General features: G+C 40.7%; 1 protein-coding gene across 14 annotated transcripts in view; it reads left to right on the forward strand.

Moving 5' to 3' along the window:
- The window catches only part of SP140 (SP140 nuclear body protein), an 81321-nt gene that overhangs the window by 12923 nt on the left and 53882 nt on the right, over window positions 1-14516 (forward strand). For 9 of the 14 annotated variants that reach the window (XM_006047076.3, XM_044937929.1, XM_044937930.1 and 6 more), the window contains 7 exons: window positions 2551-2728; window positions 4092-4260; window positions 6521-6604; window positions 8811-8894; window positions 9290-9373; window positions 12421-12489; window positions 13519-13590. In XM_006047076.3, coding sequence (XP_006047138.2) covers window positions 2551-2728; window positions 4092-4260; window positions 6521-6604; window positions 8811-8894; window positions 9290-9373; window positions 12421-12489; window positions 13519-13590 — 740 coding nt within the window. The remainder of the gene's footprint in view (window positions 1-2550; window positions 2729-4091; window positions 4261-6520; window positions 6605-8810; window positions 8895-9289; window positions 9374-12420; window positions 12490-13518; window positions 13591-14516) is intronic. The other 5 variants (XM_044937931.1, XM_044937933.1, XM_044937934.1 and 2 more) reach the window with 5 other exon arrangements.

Consider the following 14516-nt stretch of genomic DNA (forward strand, 5'->3'; position numbering starts at 1 on the left):
TTAGACCAAAGAAAACGACATATTCTCAACATTTAATTGAAATTTTATCAGATAAAAGTCTTCGACCTAATGTTATGATGTGGAATGCCGTTCCTGCCTCTGCAGTTACAGATGGGAGTGGTCTATTTCTTTTATACCTTCCAGAGATTTCTTCTATTTGTTATTAACTAAGAAGACTTTCAGTTCAGTGGTAGATTCTGTAGTATTATTTCAGTTTATTTTTTATTTCTTTGTAACTTTTTTTTTTGATGATGTGTATTTGTCAGAATTCTTCAGAGAAACAGAACCAATAGGCTGTATTGTGTGTATGTGTGCATGTGTGTGTGTATGTGTGGAAAGAGAGAGAGATCTATTAATAAGGAATTGTCTCACACAATAATGGAGGCCAGCAAGTCCAAAGTCTGCTATGGGCCAGCAGCCCAGAGACCCTGCAGAGTCTCTGAAAGTAGTCAGCTGGAGAATTCCTTCTTAGTCAAGGAGGTTGGTCTTTTTGTTTTATTCAGGCCTTCAACTGATTGGATGAGGCCCAGCTCACATTATGTAGGGCAAACTGCTTACTCAAATTTCACCAATTTAACATAAAATAGTAGTCTTATCCTCCCAGTCCCTCCAGTTTGACACTTAAAATTAACCATCACAATATCATTATAAATTCCTATAAAGTTTTATCATTTTAAATTTCAATGTTTTCCAAAGAGAGTTTGGGTGAAAGTCTCTTTACGGTAATTGTAAGTAACACAGGGTGAACTCTTTCTAGGTTCAGGTCTTCCTTAAGCCCAGTGTGTTCTTCCACTACACCCTCGATTATTCTCTAAGTAGATTCAATCTATTCCGGCCCTTCCACAAGAGCATAGTTTTATCCATGTGGACTCTCCACTGAGTATCTATCATCAAAAAGGCAAATAACACATGTTGGTGGGGATGTAGAGAAAAGGGAGCCTTCCTATATTGCTGATGTAAATTGGTGCAGCTGTTGTAGAAAACAATATGGAACTTCCTCAAAAAACTAAAAATACAATATGACTCAGCAATTTCACTCTTGGGTATATATCTGAAAAAAGCAATAACACCAATTTAAAAGATATATGCACCCCAGTTCTTCTAGCAGCATTAGTTGCCATTGTCTTTATATATATATATGGCTTCCCTGGAGCCTCAGATGGTAAAGAATCTGCCTGAAATGCAGGAAACTCGGGTTCAATCCCTGGGTCAGGAAGAATCCTGTGGAGAAGGGAATGGCTACCCACTCCAGTATTCTTGCCTGGAGAATCTCATGGACAGAGAAGTCTGGTGGGCTACAGTCTATGGGAGTTGCAAAGAATTGGAAATGACTGAGTGACTAGCTTTCTTTTCATATATATATATTAACTTTCTTTTCATATATATATATTCCATATATATATGGAATACTGTATGCTGTGCTGTGCTTAGTCACTCGATCTTTGTGACCCCATGGACTGTAGCCCACCAGGCTCCTCTGTCCTTGGGATTCTCCAGGCAAGAATACTGGAGTGCGGTGCCATTTCTTTTTCCATATGGAATACTACTCAGCAATAAATAATGAATGAAATTTTGCCAGTTGCCACAACATATATGGATACTAAGTGAAGTAAGTCAGACAGAGAAAGATAAATACTGGATGATATCACTTACATATGGAATCTAAAAACTACAACCAACTAATGAATATAACAAAGAAGAAGCAGATTCATAGATTTAGAACTCAAACTAGCAATTACCAGTGGGGAGAAATGGGGGAGAGGGAATTTAGAGTGGAAGACTGGGAGATACAAACTACTGAGTGTAACATAGGCTACAATGATGTATTGTACAACATGGGGAATTATAGATAGTATTTTGTCATAACTGTAAATAGAATGTAACCTTGAAAAATTGTATAAAAATATATGCAGTGAATATTCATGTAGAAAAAAGAATAGTCATTATAATATACCATTTCATATATAAAAGCATTCAGAAGCTATAAAAAAAAAGAAAATAAAATCTAAGGAAAGTTATGACCAACCTAGACAGCATATTAAAAAGCAGAGACATTACTTTGCCAACAAAGGTCCATCTAGTCAAGGCTATGGTTTTTCCAGTGGTCATGTATGGATGTGAGAATTGGACTGTGAAGAAAGCTGAGCACCAAAGAATTGATGCTTTTGAACTGTGGTGTTGGAGAAGACTCTTGAGAGTCCCTTGGACTGCAAGGAGATCTAACCAGTCCATCATAAAGGAGATCAGTCCTGGGTGTTCATTGGAAGCTGAAACTCCAATACTTTGGCTACCTGATGTGAAGAGCTGACTCATTTGAAAAGACCCTGATGCTGGGAAAGATTGAGGGCAGGAGGAGAAGGGGACGACAGAAGATGAGATGGTTGGATGGCATCACCAATTTGATGAACATGGGTTTGGGTGGACTCTGGGAGTTGGTGATAGACAGGGAGGCCTGGTGTGCTGTGGTTCATGGGGTTGCAAAGAGTTGGACATGACTGAGCGACTGAACTGAACTGAACTGAGCTTTCATATCGTGTCTTTGTTTTTCAGAATGATCACAAGGGACCAGAACCTGGAGGAGCAGCACCCAGAGGAGCAGCTCTGCTATGAGTTCATATTCATGCTCTTCAAAGAAAAGAAGGTGGAGATCGCAGGTGCCATACCAAAGCCATTTCCTTTCCTCATGGGCTTGCGAGATCGGGGCTTCATCTCTGAGCCAATGTACCAGGTAAGTGAGGGGAATTCCCTCTTGATAACCAGACCCACGCTATCTTCTGCCAAATTTAAAATGCAATGAACAGGCTAAAAGGCCTCCTTTGAACAGAGACCTTCGCCATCCTGCCAGTTAGGAGGGGATAGGAGAAGCAGCATCACAGACAATATTCCTTCTTCTGTAGTAAATGGGAGAGGGCCATGGCAATGGAAATGTGGTGACACCGGAAATGGGAATGAGACACAGGTGGGAGCGTCTTAGATCCACTGACACAATGTAATAACAATAACAAAATTAAAGTGAAGAAGTGAGTTGGGCAACATTTCATCACAAAGCCCTCTTCTTTTACACACTTGAATCTGAAGTGAGTGAACTCACAGGGAAGTTGTGTCACGCTAGGATGAATTCGGAACACGGTGCTTGCTGCTGTCTCTTGCTGACAGTTTGTTGTTCTTTAGACATTTCTGGATGCAGAATGTGCTATGGGCCTTCCTGGGAATCTGGGGGCAAGTCATCATTTTGTCTTTGTGATTTTTCTTCGCCCTTTGGCCATGTTCATAGGAGTGGAGAGTGGTTGCCAGGTTTCCTGGAAGCGAGGGCAGTGGTTATTGTCTGGTCAACAAAATGGCCACTCAATACCAGTAAGGACCACTCCTGAAGCATCCTGGCCAGGCTCTTAAAGTCCCCACACCACATTCAACTTTGAACTTATTTTTATTCTACAGAATTGCTCTCTTAAATGGACATCAGTGTCAGAGAGGCAGGTTAACAAAATAAGAGTCTATTTTTACAATGGAGTATATTTTAGATGTCATCCAAATATATGTAGCGAAAGTGAAAGTCACTCAGTGGTGTCCGACTCTTTGTGAACCTGTGGACTATACAGTCCATGGAATTCTCCAGGCCAGATACTGGAGTGGGTAGCCGTTCCCTTCTCCAGGGGATCTTCTCAACCCACAGATTGAATCCAAGTCTCCCGCATTGTAGGTGAATTCTTTACCAGCTGAACCACAAGGGAAGCCCGAGAATACTGGAGTGGACACTGGTGGTGGTGATTTAGTTGCTAAGATGTGTCCGACTCTTGTGACCCCATGGACTGTAGCCCGCCATGCTCCTCTGTCCATGAGATTCTCCTGGCAAGAATACTGGAGTGGGTTGCCATTTCCTTCTCCAGGGGATCTTCCCAATCTAGGAATTGAACTGGGGTCTCCCCTGCATTGCAGGCAGATTCTTTACCAACTGAGCTATCAGGGAACCAGTCCAAATATATGTAACATTCTAACACTTCACCAGGGAACAAATTTGTTTATTTCTGATCTGAGTCTCCCATAACCCATACACTCAAAGCTACATAATTCTCCATTCAATATTTTTTAAGGATTTTCAAGAAGCTTGTAGAAATCTGGTCCCTGTGGAAAGAGTGGCGTATAACGCTCTTGATGAGCTGGAGAAGAAATTTGACAAGACAGTTCTGGAAGCCCTGTTCAGCAAGGTTAACCTGAAGGCCTATCCTAATTTACTTCAAATTTGCAATACCTTCCAAAACGGTAATTAGAGCTTTCAACAACTTTTGGGGACTCAAGTCTACTTCATTCACTGATTCGTTCATTCATTTTTCATATATTTGCAAGTTATTTTACTGAGTGACTACCTAGTGGCAGGTAAAATGGGAAAGAAAACACACATCATCTGGGTCTCCATGGAGCTTACACGTAATAAGGGTGACACCTTAACCCAGTAATACCACAAATGATTGCTCAGCCAGGATCTATATTTGAAGCTGAGAAGCATACGATTTGAGTCTCTACTTTTTTGGAGGGAGGCATGAATTATGCCCTTTTGTTGGAAAGGAGGGAGCCTTCCCTAATACTTGCAGACACACTCAAAGACGAAAAAATTTTCTTTGTAGGAAAAAATTTGTCATTCGGGGCAGTCACATGCCAACTTACTTCCCCTAACAGAGTGGAGAACTTGCAGGAGAAGGCCAGTACCTACCCATGCATTGGGGAGGGGCAGCATGGGAAAGCTATATCAGGAAAAAGAGACAGTAGGCTTGCAGAACCACGTGGCTACAAAGGGGAGGGTGGGCGGGAGGATTTGGAAGCCCCTTCTGGAAAGGGGAGTTGGAGGGGATTTTTGAAGGTTGGACATCCTGTGCTAAGGAATTTGAAATTTATTATTTGAGAAATAAAGAAGTAATATAAGATTTTTGAGCAGAGATAAAGTAAAAGAAGTCAGTATAAAGGATGGGATGTGTTTATTTGTGAAAATTATGTTTTGTAAAATAAGAGCTATCTCATTTCCTCAGTACTCTATCGAAGTCCAAAAAAGAAATAAAGAAAAGCCACAAATTTCAAGTCAATACTATATTTGTAACCATGGTGTCCCCAGGCCACGGGTAGGAAGGGAAAGGTGGTTACCTTTACTGCCCACATCTCAGGGGCTCTGACCTTCTCCCAATACTGTAAGGATTCTTCTCCCTGGACCCCAGCACCCACATCACATGTGTTAATTTCTGGGGCTTCCTGTGCTGAGATGTCCTACCCACCAGGCTTGCCATTACCAAGCTCCTGGTCTAATGCAGCTGCCCACCTGCCCCCAGAGGAGGTTGTTGCTGGTACCTTCCAGGCCCAGCTGTCCACAGGAGCTTAGGGTCTGCAGCCCGGAGCCAAGATGCTGGTAGGAGGGGTCAGAGAAACACCTCCACTCCCATCACTGAAATGCCTGCTTCTGGAGCCTCCTTACATTTCTAAAACCTCTCACCCACACAGCATTTGCCCCCCATGTCCTCTTCCAAAGCTGGCCCGGGCATGAAGTCAAGGTGTCCTGGAGATGGAAAAAGCATCTCTTACTGCCCTGAACCCTCAGTGGGTATTGACCCCCCACCCCCCGCCCCATGAGGTGTGCTCCTGCCATCCATCCTTCTAGCAGCATCTTCTGTGAGTGTCTTTCTCTATTTCTTGAGTGTTTTTTCCTCATATCTTGTGAGTCTTGCTTTTCCAAGTATGTGTGCTGAGTCACCTTGAAATGCAGTTTTGATGTCAGGGTGCCTTGGCCTGGTTTCTTGTGCTTGTTACCATCTCCTGGGTCACTGGTACAGCTATGGCAGTGTTTACTTCCTGTTTGTGCCATTCATAAAATAGTCGCTTCCTGTCTGTGTCTTTCAGACAGGGTCTTTCCCTGTTTCCTGGATCTCTCCCCACCCATCCCACCCCAGGGAAATAAGAGTTTCTCTTCAGTGTTGTGTCTCTATAACCAGATCTTCTTCCGTGGCTCAAGATCTTTTTTCCTTCTTTCCTTCTTCCCTCCCTCCATTCTTTCCTTCCTTCCTTTTTCTCTTCTTTTTAAAATCTTCATCTTCTAAAGACGTTGGGGCTTTTCTTCTATAACATAGGTCTATTTCTTTAAAAACATTACCTTTCTCTTGAAGAAATCCTTCTGCTTCTTCCCTAGTCTTAGTTGCACATAGAATTTACAAAGCACATTCCACATTTATTATTTATTTTAAATTGGCTTTCATTGTTTCCTGATCATTTGGAAAGGGCATTGACCCCTGTTTACAACTTTCCACTATCTATTCTTTTTTAAACCTTGAGAGGCGTGTTCAGTGTGGAACAGCTGTAAGATTACAGGGGCAACATCAAGTCTCACAGGACTTGAGAGACCCACTGAAGCCCAGGGTTTCCTGAGGGCTGGAAGGTTTTCCCTGAACTGTGGGAGTCAAGGATGTGCCTGGATGCATAACTGTGAGATGCAACTCCTGGTTCCCATCTGAGATCTCTACTTGTCTTTCCTTTCTCTTCTCAGCGATTCGTGACAAATTCTATTACCAAATCCTTGATGAAGAAGAGACAAAAGAGATGCTCAACTCACAATTAAACCATGAACAAGGTAATTCTGACTTGACAGAAGCTTGTTTTCTCATCTGCTAAGAAAGGAGATCAGAGGTCAGGGGACCGAGCTCTTGGTGCAGCAGGAGATGAGGAAACCAGAGCAGCAGCGTGTGCGTGGGCTCCAGTTAAGCAACCAGATTTGGAATCCAAGAATATTACCAGGCAGCTGTGACAACCAAGAAGGCAGAACATAAATCTGAGAGAGGTCTCACTGTAACCGTGAGGCAGAATTAAGGGGAAGAACTGATAGCAGTAGCCGTGAGTTAGGAATTCAGTGGACTTGGGAAAGAATAAGGGTTTGGTATTATTTGGACTTCTCTGGTGGCTTAGATGGTAAAGAATCCGCCTGCCGATGCAGGACACCCAGGTTTGATCCCTGGATGAGCAAGATCCCCGGAGGAGGAAATGGCAACCCACTCCATTATTCTGGCCTGAAAAATCCCATGGACAGAGGAGACTGGTGGGCAAGAGTCCACGGGGTTGCAAAGAGTCAGACACGACCGAGTGTGTAACATACAGAGATAGAGAAGTCCAAAGAGGAAGCCACTGATGTGTCAAAAGAAGGAACTATTGTAACATTCGCTCATAATAAAAGAGAGGAAGAGAGAAAGGAGTAATTGTATGCAGAAGAAAATATGGAGGAAATAGTGTTTTGTAGAAAAGAAGAAAAGGAAAAGGAAAGGAGTAAAAAGGAAAGAAGAGAACCAAGGGCAGTAATAAATTTCTGACAATAGTTACAACATACAACATCCATGAACCAGTAGACACACGGTCAACAATTGACATGGATCAACTTGCTTAATGCTCACATATGCAATATGTAATTTTGTAACCAGTATGCACGGTTTCTAACTTTTTAATCACTTCATTCATATTATTACTAATAATTATTCATTCTAAGACATTAATTGAAAATTATTGTTTCTTTCTAAGTTACTGTAATTCAAATATTTCTTTATCAGGAGCATCTCACTTAATTCTCATAACAATCCTGTCATAAGGGTTTTGTTACTCCCATTTTTCAGGAGAAGAAACAGAGGTGTGAAGGTAGCTAGAGATTTAATGAGTGAAAACTCCCTTGAAACCCAGGAAAATTGTCTCCATCCTTAAGCCAAATGGTCAACAGTAAATTTAATTAGTTGTTAAATGTTGGGTTTTTTTTTTTCCCTTGGAAATGACCAGTGCAAGAAAAAACCGCAGAATGGCTTTGCAGAATACCATGAATATGTATCTTTAATTTGTATTTATACCTCAAAGATTACATATTTTAGACATGTATTAATACATTTATGTAACATTTTGATGTATTTAATAATACTTATTCTTTTGAATGATGACCAATTGCTAAAAGTATAAAATGTACATTAAAAAGTACAAAGTATGTAAAAAATATATTTAGAGATTCATCTACTACTGGGAATAGTGGAAATGAGAATGGGTGGTGGAAGGATTCATAACAGTTATTAGTAAAGAGTAAAAGGTTCATCACATAGAATGATGGAGAATGTACAAAGAATTCCTATGAATGAATTAAAAAAAAAAAAAACACCACCAATTTAAAAAAGTGACAGAAGTCTTGAAGAGACATTTCACTCAGAAGATATAAAATGGCCAATAAGGACATAAGTGAAGTGAACATTAGTCGTTGGGGAAAAGCCACAGCAAGCTACCATTTGGTTATTAGAATCGCTAAAATTAAAAATAGTGACAACACCAAATGCTGGAGGGACCTGTGGATCAACTAGAACTCCTTTATGTATGTTGCTGATTTGAATATAAAGTGATATAACCTCCTTGAAAAACTGTTTAGCAGTCTCTTATAAAGTTAAACATAACTCACCACCCAGCAGTTCCACTCCTAAGTATATTTTCATAAGGAATCAAAACATATGTTCATACAAAGATTTGTACAACAATGTTATTGTAGCTTTATTCCTAATAGCTAAAATCTGGAACCAATTCAAATTTTCATCAATAAGAGAGGGAATAAACTGTGATATATTTATTAAATGCAATATTATTCAGCAATATAAGGAATGAATTGCTGATATAGGTAACCACAAGGATGAATCTCAGAAACATGTTGAGAAAAAGAAGCCAGTTACAGAAGGACTGTGTGATCATATTGACGTGAGCATCCCTACAGACAAGTCTCTTCTCTGGATACTGCCTGAGTTCTGTCATTTCCTTGTTGCTCTCTTTAGTGTCCTTGGAACACTCACCTCTCCAAATGAACAGTGTAAGAGGATTTGAAAGTATGCCCAGACTGCTGCCATATAATAGGCAAGGTAACTGTCATTTAATTTGTCAATTTCAAATTAAATACAAAGATTTGTACAACAATGTTATTGTAGCTTTATTCCTAATAGCTAAAATCTGGAACCAATTCAGATTTTCATCAATAAGAGAGGGAATAAACTGTGATATATTTATTAAATGCAATATTATTCAGCGATATAAGGAATGAACTACTGATATAGGTAACCACAAGGATGAATCTCAGAAACATGTTGAGAAAAAGAAGCCAGTTACAGAAGGACTGTGTGATCATATTGACATGGCATATGTTTAATCCTTAGTGTAGTAAGAAACTACACTATGTAGGAACACAATCTAATTTTCATTTTCAAATATCCCAAATAGCTGAAGTAAAAATGACACATTTCCTTGTTGCTCTCTTTAGTGTCCTTGGAACACTCACCTCTCCAAATGAACAGTGTAAGAGGATTTGAAAGTATGCCCAGATTACTGCCATATAATAGGCAAGGTAACTGTCATTTAATTTGTCAATTTCAATTCTGTATCAAATCTTTGTTTTCTTGTCTTCATGGAAGCAAAGCCTACCTTCTATCTCCTATCCTAAGCCTCTGCCAGATCCCACTTCTACCTGCTCTTACCTGCTCATAGATGGAACAGAGACAATGAGAAAAGGAAACTGAACTCCTGAGTAGGTGGGGCATCCATGGATAGGGACTATAAAAAGAGAAAATGGAAAAAGTATATAAAGTGTAAATATGTGACCAATTAAAGGAATGGATCCAGTTTTCCAAAAGGAACATAAAATCCTACCCTTCCAGGCTGAGATAGGAGATAATTTTCAGTTAGGTTCACAGAATAGTTATGAGAAACTGGGGAACATCATGTCATGTCAGGTTCACATGGGAGAGCTGGCCAGTTGGAGGTCCCTGGGACTGTAATCAGAATCCAAGAGGAGAGATTTGGAGATGATGAGAGGGCAGAACTTGGAGGATGAAATCACACAGAAAGACAGAAGTTGAGTAGCACTGAGAGACAGAGGTCAAGGTAAAGTGGGAGGAACAGAAATGGAAGGGGAGCAAGTGTAAGACACAGCAGAGGAGAGATAAACTGAAAAATCTCCAAAGAATCTGAGATAAAATTTGAGAGCCAAAAGTATGGAAAGAGAAAGAGCAAGAGGAAAATATCAATGCTAAAAATTGGGAAAAGTCAGAGAGAAGTACAAAGGCAACTGTGTAGAGAAATAGCTGGAGAATGGATGGAAAACAGGTTGAGTGAAAAGAGGATAAAAGAGAGGAAGAGATCAGGACATTGCAGGCTTGAGGTAAGAGCACTGGGTGTAAGCAACTTAGGGCACAAGGGTTGGCAACATCAGCTGTGAATTTTCAGATCAAACTGTCCTTAATCATCGAAGTGGCACTTGTAAAATACTCAGATTGAAAAAGTCCTCTCCCTGAATATTCCAATGATGCCTAAGACCAAATCACCACCCTAGATTGTCTTCAGAGTGTATTTATCCATGGACTCAAAGACCATCGTCTGCTAGACATCAGCACTTGAGTTCCTTCAAGAACCTTAAACTTGGCACTTCAGGACTGAAAGTAGCTTCTTCATTGCTCAAGCTAGATCTAACTCCTCTTGATCATTCATGTCTCAGTGACGGGTCACTATTGTCTCATGGGTTTTCACATTGGGTGTCTAGGTGTCTCCAGGACTCCTCTTACTCTCAAATACATGCCCATTACTCATCCAGCATAGTCATCTCTCTTCCAGAATAACTCGCACCTGTCCAGTCTGTCACACCCTCAAGTCTCGAATCCAGATCTCTTTCACGGTTCTCAAAACAGGCTCTACTCATAACTTTCCTCTAACCTTACTCCCATCAAATGTGTCATTTTTACTTCAACTACGTGGGACATTTGAAAATGAAAATTAGATTGTGTTCCTACATAGTGTAGTTTCTTACTACACTAAGGATTAAACATATGTTCCTCTGAGTGGCATCCACGATCACCCAAGGTGAGCCCCACGTCTATTTTCCCAGCCTCATCACCTGCCTCCTACATTGTTAATTCAATATAGGATAAACTTTCCCCCCTTCCAGTAATTTTATTTTTTAAATTTGTATCTTTTTCATTTAAAAAATTTTTATGGAAATATAGTTGATTTACAATGTTGAGTTAGTTTCAGCCAATCACTTGGCTGATTCAAATGTACATATCTATGTGTGTGTTCAGTCTCTCAGCTGTGTCCGACTCCTGTGACCCCATGGACTGTAGCCCACCAGGCTCCTCTGTCCATGGGATTTTCCAGGCAAGAATACTGGAGTGGGTTGCCATTTTCTCCTCTAGGGGATCCTCCTGACCCAGAGAGCAAACCTGGGTCTCCTGTGTCTCCTGCACTGCAGGCAGATTCTTTACCACTAGGGAAGCCTATATATATATATATATATATATATATATATATATATATATATATATATATATTCTTTTTTACATGTTCTTTAATTTTACATTATTACAAGATATTTGGTTTTGGTTCCTGTGCTATATAGTAGGTCCTTGTTAACTATTTGATATATAATAAAGTGTATATATTAATCCCAAACTCCTAATTTATCCCTCCCCCATAGCCCCTTTGTAACCATAAGTTTGTTTTCTATGTCTGTGAGCCTGTTTCTGTTTTGTAAATAAGTTCGTTAGTATTTTTTTTTTTAGATCCACATATAAGCCATATCATATGATATTTGTCTTTCTCTGACTTACTCCCATAATAATTTTACTTGTTAAATCTCTCTTTCATATCTGAGCCTTTTCATATATTTTTTACCTTATTATGAACTGTTTTCACGTTCCACTATCTTCCACTTAACCGCCTCACTCTGGCTAAAGCCTACTTAAAACATATTATCTCAGGGACATTTTTCTAGAGAAAGTTAGGAAAAAACAGTTGAGAGACAAAGAATAGCAGAGAAGGAGCAGCATCAGAAAAATAAGAGAAAAAGCTGCAAGAAAAGAGAAACAGACAGTCCAAGAGACACCAGCAGGAAGAAACAGAGGCAGAGATGGATAAAACACACAGAATCGATGGAAAGGGAAGAAATAGAAAATGCAGTATAAAAAAAGGAAGATTGTCCCACAGTGGGTGAATTCCTCATCCCCTAGTGAAACCTGGTGAAGCAAAGTTAACCTTCAGATCAGGTTATTTTCTTCTCAGGTGCTGGAGTGGTTAAATAATCTTCCTGTCCATGCAGGAAGCACAAGAGACACGGGTTCAATCCCTGGGTCAGGAAGATCCCCTGGAGAAGGGAATGGCAACCTGCTGCAGTCCTCTTGCCTGGAAAATTTCATGGACAGAGGAGCCTGGTTTGCTATAGTCCATGGGGTTGCAAAAGAGCTGGACATGACTTGAGTGCAATATGGCATGGCATAGCAGGTTGTTTTGGGGAGCAGGGCTTTCCAGTTTCTCAGCCTTTCTTGATTTTCCAGTTATTTTCTTGCTGTGATTCTTCCTTGGTCATAAATTGAAATGCTTACGGGATTGCAATCTTTTCTGCAGAGAACAGCAATGCCTGGGATGAAGAATGGCCCCAGGAAGTCTCGAGCTTCTCACCAAGATGTGTGCCAGGTAAGGATGGGGAGGAACTGCCAGCCGAGGGTGTCAGGTGGCTGAATTCACAGCAGGTGTTTATTGAGTGTACTTCACAGTCAAAAGATCTAGAGTGTCCTAGAATCCCATGAGTCCATAACAGCATAAGTAACATAACAGATAGCACAAATATTCCTAGTGCATTCTGCCAGCCATATGCTGGAGAAAAGGGATGTCTCTCATAGCTATGAATAGTAAAAACTTGCATTAATACCTACCTACCTTTTATCTTCTCTAGAGAATAAAACCTCAGTGTTTTTCTGTTTGCTTATAATGCTATTATTTTGTTATATGTTGTTTGCTTATATATTATGTTTGCTTATAATGCTAACTTTGGAAACCTCTCTCCCCAAAGAAACATGTCCTCCAGATCAATTGCTTCCAAGTTTAAAGTGCAATTTTTGTCAACCAATAATATTATTTATTATGTGACTATTATTTTTCAAGAATCTTGGCAAATAAGGCATCATTCTTATCTCCACAAAGTTATGGGTGTAAACAGATGGACTGTTATTTATTCCTATTGTATAGGTAAAGAAATAGAAGCACTGAAGTGTGTAAGGGTCTTTTAGCAGTTCAAAACAAGCTAAACAAGCTAGGGAACCAGCATCCTCGATGACTCACAGTGGTGACTGCTGTGTAGGGCTGGCGGAGAGTCAGGGCAGCTAAAACCTAGAAAGAAAGACTGTCACGAGTAGGAAAACTGCTAAAGAATGTTGAAGGGCAAAGAAGAAAAAGCCCAGAGGGTAAAGGAGGTGTGTGATCCTTCATGGCACAGAAACGACCATGTGTGAGGACAGAAAAATGAGAAGAAAGGTGACTGGGGGCTAAAGAGAAGGAAAACAGGCAGAGCAAGGCTCCAGTGGGTTTTAAGTGAAGTCCTTGGAACAACAGTTTTGTTTTCCCAAGGAGAAGCTTACCCAAGCACTGGACATCAGAATTCAGCATCATCCATGGTCTGTTCCCCCATCACAATGTCTGGTTGGTCTTTTCTGTGTTTCTCTTCAGTTTCCTCTGAGCACAAATCTCTCCAAAGGACCAGCAAGGGCAATTCTGAAGAGATGCCCAAACTGCAGCCAGGTAAACAGGGAGCTGGGAAACAATGGAAGTAGCAGCTGACTTTATTTTTGGGGGGCTCCAGAATCACTGCAGATGGTGATTGCAGCCATGAATTAAAAGATGCTTACTTCTTGGAAGGAAAGTTATGACCAACCTAGACAGCATATTAAAAAGCATTACTTTGTCAATAAAGCTCCGTCTAGTCAAGGCTATGGCTTTCCCAGTAGTCATGTATGGATGTGAGAGTTGGACTATAAAGAAAGCTGAGCGCCAAAGAATTGATGCTTTTGAACTGTGGTGTTGGAAAAGACTCTTGAGAGTCCCTTGGACTACAAGGAGATCCAACCAGTCCATCCTAAAGGAGATCAGTCATGGGTGTTCATTGGAAAGACTGATGTTGAAGCTGAAACTCCAATACTTTGGCCACCTGATGCGAAGGGCTGACTCATTTGAAAAGACCCTGATGCTGGGAAAGATTGAAGACAGGAGAAGGGGATGACAGAGGATGAGATGGTTGGATGGCATCACCAACTCAATGGACATGAGTTTGGGTAAACTCAGGGAGTTGGTGATGGACAGGGAGGCCTGATGTGCTGCGATTCATGGGGTTGCAAAGAGTTGGACATGACTGAGCGATTGAACTGAACTGAATTAAGTGACCAATGATCTCATTGATTTGTTCACATGTCTGTATGCAAGGAACATGTTCCTCCTCCCTCCAAACACAGATACACCCATTTACTCAACCTCTGATTGTTTTCTTCCATGTAAGGGAGGCAAGGGGGAAAGAGGGGCTAACAACCTTAATGGAAGGGCTTCTGGGTAGAGAATTTAAAGGCACAGAATAATAAAAATGTAGATTGAGGGCACCACATGGAGTTGCCTGCTGCTACTGCTGCTGCTAAGTCACTTCAGTCATGTCCGACTCTGTGCGACCCCATAGACGG

The sequence above is a fragment of the Bubalus bubalis genome, chromosome 2 (assembly GCF_019923935.1).
Source record: "Bubalus bubalis isolate 160015118507 breed Murrah chromosome 2, NDDB_SH_1, whole genome shotgun sequence".
NCBI lineage: Eukaryota > Metazoa > Chordata > Mammalia > Artiodactyla > Bovidae > Bubalus > Bubalus bubalis.